This window comes from Gallinula chloropus, assembly GCF_964237585.1.
Source record: "Gallinula chloropus genome assembly, chromosome: 1".
Classification (NCBI taxonomy): domain Eukaryota; kingdom Metazoa; phylum Chordata; class Aves; order Gruiformes; family Rallidae; genus Gallinula; species Gallinula chloropus.
Genome location: NC_140085.1, coordinates 75,590,263 through 75,598,387, shown reverse-complemented (window position 1 = coordinate 75,598,387; position 8,125 = coordinate 75,590,263). Strand labels below are relative to the sequence as shown.

At 40.3% G+C, this 8,125-nt stretch overlaps 1 protein-coding gene across 1 annotated transcript; it reads left to right on the top strand.

Annotated features, from left to right (window-relative positions):
- Nucleotides 1–249: 249 nt before the first annotated feature.
- On the top strand, nt 250–7,805 carry LOC311205298 (sulfotransferase 6B1-like; the record flags this gene model as incomplete). Its single annotated transcript, XM_084279644.1, has 6 exons — nt 250–394; nt 1,200–1,384; nt 2,387–2,513; nt 4,549–4,643; nt 5,641–5,827; nt 7,687–7,805. 6 exons carry the CDS (start codon nt 250–252, stop codon nt 7,803–7,805), a joined length of 858 nt encoding a protein of 285 aa, XP_084135770.1.
- Between the last annotated feature and the right edge of the window lie 320 nt (nt 7,806–8,125).

Below are 8,125 nucleotides of genomic sequence, written 5' to 3'. Positions count from 1 at the left end.
CATTTTTCATGACTCTGCATTCCAGTTATTTATTAAGTTACCTCTAATATTTCAGTTGCCTTTATCAACTACCCAGAATAATCAATATCTAATAGGACTCCATGGCGTGTGGCAAAGTATATAAGCATGAGGTTTGTATTCCTTGGCCACTCTCAACTTGTCACTTCAAGCCATCTGACTTAGAAGTGACTCTTAAATCCTCATCATTTCACGTTATCTGATCTGCAGGAATCCAGGACTTAAGCAACCATGTCCAACCCCAGCGAGACAGAGCTCATTCACATGTTTAAGGGGATTCCCTTTACCACCAGGTCTTCTCCAGAACTTTTAGAATCCTTGGATACTTTTGATGCTAGAGAAGATGATGTCCTTTTGGTTTCCTACCCCAAATCTGGTAAGTTCTGCTCTTAGATGTTGATCACAATAAGCCTTAGTTGTTTGTTTCATGTTGTCTGCTTAAACTAGTTGGGAAATGTCTGTGTATAAGAAACAGGAAAGGGTGTTTGAGCATGTGAATATATTGCTCTGTCAGTAAGTGTTCAACCACCAAAAAATATGTATCATTTAAGTTTTGATTCTTTTGTTGAAAATGATCTCAGGTGTTTTCATATTGGAAAGCAAGTAAGTGTTTCTTTCTTGTAAGCAAAATGTATACTTCAAGGATTTTCCTGAGGACTTTCTACACTCAATTATGAGCAAGTCAAGAGTTGTAGTAAATTATTTGTATGGCTCTTGGCTGTAGATTTATTCATTTCTTACTCTTTCTCCTTCTGCCTCACACTCAGAAGCACACACTGAAGAAGCCGCTCAATCAGTATGTTCCAAATATACAAACCCAAGTTACTATGAGAAAAAAAAGCTCACCAGGTTATTCTAAAATAAATTCTAAAAGTCATACAGCCATCTCTCAGCTGACAAGCCCCTTAGTTCGTCTAATGAGATTATTTTGGTACAAATATTAGCACTTCTCACAGAGGTGAGTTGTATTTCGGCTACAGCCCTAATTTTTTTCAGTATTTATATATTTGGAGCCAATTGAATTATTTAATTATTTAAATTTTCTTGAATCTGGGGGCTTAGATGTGTCACTTGTGCACTAGCCAGCAGTTTCCGTATACAAACTGCATGTTCAACATATTTTCTCTGTAATAGTCCTTTTTTTTAATTTTTTTTTTACCCTTAAAATTGCTTTTATGCAGGAACTCACTGGCTTGCAGGAGTTATAACAAAGCTTTACAATACTCAAGTTACTCTAACATCTCCCATTGAATTTGGAGACATTTCCAAACTGGAGGAGCTGAATAAACTCTCGTCAAAGAGAATCATCCCTACCCACTTAGACTACAACATGCTTCCTCCAAATTTTAAGAATAAACAATGCAAGGTAAGGCAAAAAAGATACAGAATCAGTAAGATATTTTAAGTGTCTATCAGGAATCTTCATTGACCCTTAATAATTTTGAAATTATTTAAAAGTTTACAGAAGTGTTTTTCTGTGTATTTTGGAGATGCAGCTGACCAACAGCTGAAGGCAGCATGGGCAGGGACTTGAGCTAGGGACTGGGTTCTGCTCCTGCCCCACTGCTCCCATGGGGTGATTTGTGTATCAGGCACCACGCAAAATAGAACATCATGTTTCAATCAGAAATATATTAATTATTAGGGATGGGGAATGTTCTCATGGCACCATTCTCTCGTGTCTGGAGCACTGGCTTAGAAAAAATCCTGGGTACTTGTAATCTGTTCTGGGGGTGAAGGTACTCTGCCCCTTCTGTTGAAGCTTTGAGAAGACCCTGTACAGACACACTGGACAAACAAAGGAGAACTAAAATGTGGAAAGCAGATTCAGATCAGAGTTTTGAGTTCCTCTCATGCCAATGTGGGAGGTCTTTAAAAAATACAGTTTGGGTCTCAGATTTTATATTAGAAGTTCAGAATTTCAGGATTACTCAAATCCAGACTTTCAGAACAAAGCTAATGTGAATGAAAGACCAAAATGTATGTTTTGCAGCTGACCTGTGAATGATAATTAGTAAATGGCTTAATGTTAGATATGAGATAGTATACTGACTCATGAGTTAAATTGAACACAGACTCTTTCAGAAGACATAAACATTACCCAGCTGTAGCAAACACAACTGTGTCCACATGGAATTGTTTAGTAACTGCTACTGACTCCTGCCTAACACAGGAAAACAAAAACATTTCTATTTTAATTCCACAGCTACCAAATCCTAAAGAAAAGGGTTGAGATGCTGCAAACTGCCTGTGAAAATACTGCATTTACATGCAGAAATATTTGGAATATTGAAATATATATTTTGGATCCAATATTGAAATCCTGGCAGGGTATTCTCATTAATAATTGCCTTGTCTTTATTTACAGATGATCTACATCTGCAGAAATCCAAAAGATACTGCAGTTTCCATGTATCATTACTACAGAGATAACCCAAACCTTCCCACTGTAGACACCTGGACTTCTTTTTTTGACTTGTTCATGAAAGGAGATGGTAAGGATAAAAGTTGTTTTCTTCTTGCACTTTACATTAGCTTAATAAGCACAGGGAGAATTAAGGAATGTGAACTGCGTAAAAACTCCTTACTGCACTCCTTATTCCTATGGCTGTAGTTGTGGGGTTTTATTCAAGGGGAATTCTAATGTCAAACTAAACAAAAGCAAATAATAGGATGCTATCTTCAGCCTTGCATGGAGACATTTTGATAAGCAGCTGCATTCTTTGAGCACAGCCACTCTTTGCAGGCTACTGCTCTTTGACATCTCTTAAAAAACATATTCTCAGAGACAAGTTACTGATTTCCTTTCTTCCCACAAACACTCTGAGACCCCTGACGATTTGTTGATTCAGATGTGGCTTTTTTCTGTGTTCAAACATTTCCAATCTTGCCTCGCGAGCCACGCTAGCAGACTGCTTCCCATCCAGACTTCGTGTTTAAACTGTGATAGAGCAGGTATGTGTATACAGCTCCTCCCAAGCAGCCATAAGGGCAGCTGCTCTCACCACAGCTCCTCCTGTCCTTGTCGAGCAAGCCGATGGGGCGGGTGCTCTGTTTGAAGGTGCTCAGCCAGCTCTACGTGGCTCACTGCTGTACCAAAGTGCAGGCAACAGGGCACATAGGGACACCATCCTCAGGCTGTGTTGTGCGCTTTGCTTGCAGAGGTAGTGCCTTCTCCAGTCTTGAAAACAGCCCTGGGTGGCCCTTCAGAGGGAGTCTAGGTGCTTTCATAAAGCCCTCCTGCACACACTCTGCCTGATGTGTTGTCTTAGCACTGGGGTCCAAAGACCAAGGACAAGAATGAGATTTTTTTATGAGTGGCTCTGGTGGCATGGAAGCTGAAAACAGGATCATGATCTAGTCATCCACTCCCATTTTTAGTGCTTTATTACTCTTTTGAGGACATGTGTTCCTGCTATGCAACCATAGTGATGATAACAGCAAGAATGATAGACCAGCTTGAAAACTTTGAAAGAAGTGTCACTGCACTCATCATAAAGAGCTTCAGAAGTCAATTTCATAGAATCACAGAATCTCAGGCTGGTCTGAGTTGAAAGGGACCTTAAAGACCAGGGACAACCTCTACGAGACTAGTTTGCTCAAATTTGTCTACTGGCTTGTGCAGGCTTTGGCTCAGATCTTGTGTTCTTAATTCAGAACAGCCCTAGGGCACATGCTTCAGTGATTTGCAAGATCTTGGCTTCTTTACTATCAACTCTGAACTTACCACAGTGAAAAAAGGAAAAGACGGTTCTTTTAAATTTCAAAACAGTCTCCCATTTATCTGTAATTTAGTAGCTACCTTCTATTTTCTGTGTGCTTACACATGGCATTAAAAGAGAACTGTGCTGGTTGCAACAGGAATTTGTGTCAGAGGTGAAGCGGAAAGAGAGGTTGTACGTTTTGCTCCTCACAGAAGCATATGAAGGTTGTGCTGCTCGATTCAGATCCTGTAGCACTCTTGCAGAGTTAATCTCAGTTCAGAACAAGGGTGAGGACAGATAGGGACAACTGTGGTGCTGTCCCTGGAGTATCCGAGGTCATATGCTGCACAGGGCTATTCTGTGCTATAACTGGGCAGTCGCTGTGTGTTTGAGCAGGACAGCAGGGTTTAATTGCCCACTGTTTTGGTGGAGTAAAATAGCATGCTCCAGGTAGCAGAGTCCTTATTTCACTGCCTGGTGAAGTGATCGAATTTCCAGCTGTGAGCGCAGACAGATATTTGCCAAGATGCTCATCTCCTGTCAGGCCAGTATGCTTTCCTGCATTACTGGCCTCTCCTTAGCTTTGGAGCGTATTTCCACTACACAATCGTATCTCAGAACGCTTACCTGCATCTCTGATAAAAAAACAAATCCCAGCAAATATAGTAACTCCTTTGGACTGTATGCTGGAGTCACTTCACAAAAAGAATTTGACCCATTTCAGAGAAATACAGGGTACACACTAAGAAGGGATCATTCCCCTAAACGTGTGAGCTACAGCCAAAATTATTTATGAATAAAACTTGTATGAATCTCTTCTTTTCAGTTGTCTGTGGATCCTGGTTCGATCATTTCCTAAGTTGGGAAGAACATGAAAATGACAAAAACATCCTGTTTTTGTTCTACGAAGACATGAAGAAGGTAAATAGGCCCTCTGCTTTTATTCCAGAAGGCATTACTTGTAAATTAATGGCATTAAAATATCAAAGAGCAAATTATAATGAAAAAGGAGGATGAAGGAAAATCTGAATGCATGTCTTTGGGCATATTTTATATTTGCATAGAACTTTCCATCAGTGAGCTAATGCAGACTGCACAAGTTATATAAATGCCACATCCCATGAGAGTTGCATTTCATAGACGCAAGAGTGGGGTGCATGCAGGCTACAAAGAAGAATTTTAAGTTCCTTTTTGTTGGTCCCTCAGAAAGACCAAAAAAGGACAGCTGTGGAGGGCCACACATTAACCTGCTGTGCCTGACATTTCAATTGAAATTTCGAAAAGTGTGATGTAAAACAACAGTACTAGTCATGCTCAGTGGGACTTGTGCTCACAATAAAGAAAAAATTAGAAGCTGGAGGGTGGAGGAGGGGGCAGGGGGGAAGTTAAGACGAAAGTTTTTATGAGAGGAAATTACTATGCAGAAAACTCAAATACCAACATACCTTAGCTTTCAGAGAATAAATTCTGGGTGAACAGAAAACATTTTCTGATGTTTCCATTAAGGCAGTTTGAAAAAAAAAAAAAAAGCTACTACGACAAACATAAACAAGTCATTTTAGATCCTGAGTCACTCGTTGGATCTCTAGATAAAACACCTCCAATGAGATCAGCTACTTACACAGAAGCTGAGCTTTGAGTATTTCCTCATTCCCGGAACACTTGGCCTGAACTAGGAGTAAAATTGGCACAGGAACTGTATTTGATATCACGTACTCAGCATATGCACATTTCTGTGAGCGTGCGTGGGTAAGAGGGGAACCAGGTTTACTGTACCTGTCGTCTGTGCAAGTTAATGCCTGAAAGCAAACAAATGTGTGATAAGCTTGATATGTAATAAAAGGGGTCATTTGCATATCACCTAGAAGTCTGGTAATCAGCTCAGAAACATAAAAGCTTTATTTTTCTTGCATCTCAGGATCTCCCTAAGATTGTAAGGGAAATCAGTCTGTTCCTGGGTTTAAATGTCAGTGACAGTGATATCGAAGACGTCTGCAAGAGGTCCTCATTCTCTGAGATGAAAAGCGACACAGAAAAGGAAAACAGTGATCCCAGTCACACTGTTTGTGCACTGACATCCAACAGGAAGCTGATTTTCCGAAAAGGTAAGTTCCCTTTTTTAAGGGCTGAGTCTAATGCAGCAAAAAGAGTGGGAATCTATCCCAGAGGCTGCTGTACGGGTCTTCCCTGGACTGTAGCAATGCTTTGGGTCAGCCCCAGGAAGCAAGGACAGGATCCTTTCATTTGAAGGCGTCTTAAAAATCACTTTCTTCCTAAGGCCTCTGGTTTCTAAATGCATGCTTATACTAGAGAAGCACGGAGGAGTCTGAACAGCAGCCTGAGTAATATTGTTTTCATGAGAGCATTTCAGCTAAAAGGAAAGGTTCACAAAGCATTACTCTTTATCTGGCTTCTTTTATCTAAAAGTTGACCACCTCAGTCTTTTACAAGGTCCCCTATAATGTTACCTGTGAAGGTCGCTTAGTTTACTGGAATTAGAAAGAGCAAGACACATTCCTTGCAAAGGAGACTGCAAGTAGCCTTTATCTCCCGTACCACCTCTTATCTTACTGAAAAGTTCATGAAAAAGGAATATGCTGACAATGACAACAACAAAAGAACAAATGACTCAATCACCCCATGGCCTCATAGGCAGCCTTCAGACTTTGGCCAAGCTGGAAGCCACAGTAACGTCTTCAACAGTGCTTAGCTCAGATTTGACATAAACATACTTTCAGGAGCTGTTTTCCTACTCCTGACATTTCAGAAGCTCCCTCAGGTCTGGATAATAAGTAAATCAAAACCTTCATGTTTATTTTTATTTAGCTAATTTTCTGAATAATAACTGGCAGATTAAAACTAAGAGTGGTTTCAATTAAGAAAAGCTCATTTTCATTTATAAATAGGTAGATGCTACATTTCACTAGTTCAGAAAGTATTTACCAATGAGCTGAAGCACATGTCAAAACATAACCTGCCAGTAAAAAGCAAGCAAACAAAAACCTCAGATACTTTTCTACACCAGTGAATTTTGGCAAAACTATGTTGAAAACTTTAAAAAGTCCCAACAGCTTCGCTTCCAATTAGTTTGCAAACAAAATCCCAAGGTTTTAGCCAGTTTCAGACAGTTGACAGAAGGTTTATATGTTTATATACCTCTGTGTGTGTATATATATAAAAGGAATATATATATATATATTACTCCTCATGCTCTCGTTCCTTGTCCTTGTTGCCCAGAATGATGGTTTAGTCAGCAGTTCTGGGATTCAGGGTGTTCAGAGAATCCATGAGGGGGAAACTTGTCTCATCAAAATATGTCTGTTTGAAAAACAGTTTCCTGTTTGCTCAAACTGGACAGCAGTTGAAACACTTTACTGAATACAAGTGTGCATGGTCACCCAGAAGTAGCTAACCACCCTATTAAGCAGTGGGTCTCACCCATAGAAAGCCCTAGAGATTAGGTTTGGGTGTGGGACTGGAATTCACCTATTGGGTCCTTGTTTTTTAGGGGTCTTTCAATTGATGAGCTGACTAGGATGAGGTGAATTTCAGGCAGGAAATAACCATTTCCCTCTACTGACTGGGAAAGAGCCCAGTGGAGAGAGATCTTCAACTGCATCCATCTAAGGTGCAGCAAGATGCCTCTCTGCAGAGGTGACAGAGAGCTCTAGTTCCACCTAGGAAGCCTGCTGCTCTTCATATACCACTCAGTGCTGTTGGCACTAAACAAGTCTGAGGCTAAGGGTTTAATAACCTTTATGGACCCAGCTGCTTCCCTCAGAGTCTCACCAGACCAATAAAACACTCATGATCATAACCTACCGCAGAGATTACCTACGGTTCACAATGGATTAATAATCTCTGCTAACTGCAACATGAAGAAAACTGGGCTGCCTTTAGGTCACTTCTATACACACCACGTATTGCTATAGCCTCACTGTTCTTTTTCTGCCCCGTCTCCTAGGTGCTGTTGGTGACTGGAAGAACCATTTCACTCCAAAACAGAATCGAAGATTTGAGGAGATATTTAATGAGAAAATGAAACTCAGCAAGATGGCGAAGAGTCTCATCTACGAGTTTTGAATCCATGTGAAAAACAATACCCAGTTATTGGCGAACATGGATAGAGAAATCAGTGTGAAATTCTGAATGGGGGCTCCCATTCAGTTTACAATCCTCTCAAAATACAGGATTGTAAATGTGAGATTTTCAGGGCAGGGAAATTCTAACACAATACCAGAGCTGAGCTCAGTTTCCAGCAGGCAGATGTATATGGTTTAACAGAGTCGGGTGTCAGATCCGGTTTTCTACAACCAGATCTACTTTATCATTTATTTATTTTTTGCTGCAGAGGGACACAAATGGACTTAGACCTGATTTAGGAATTTTACCTAAGAAGTTAA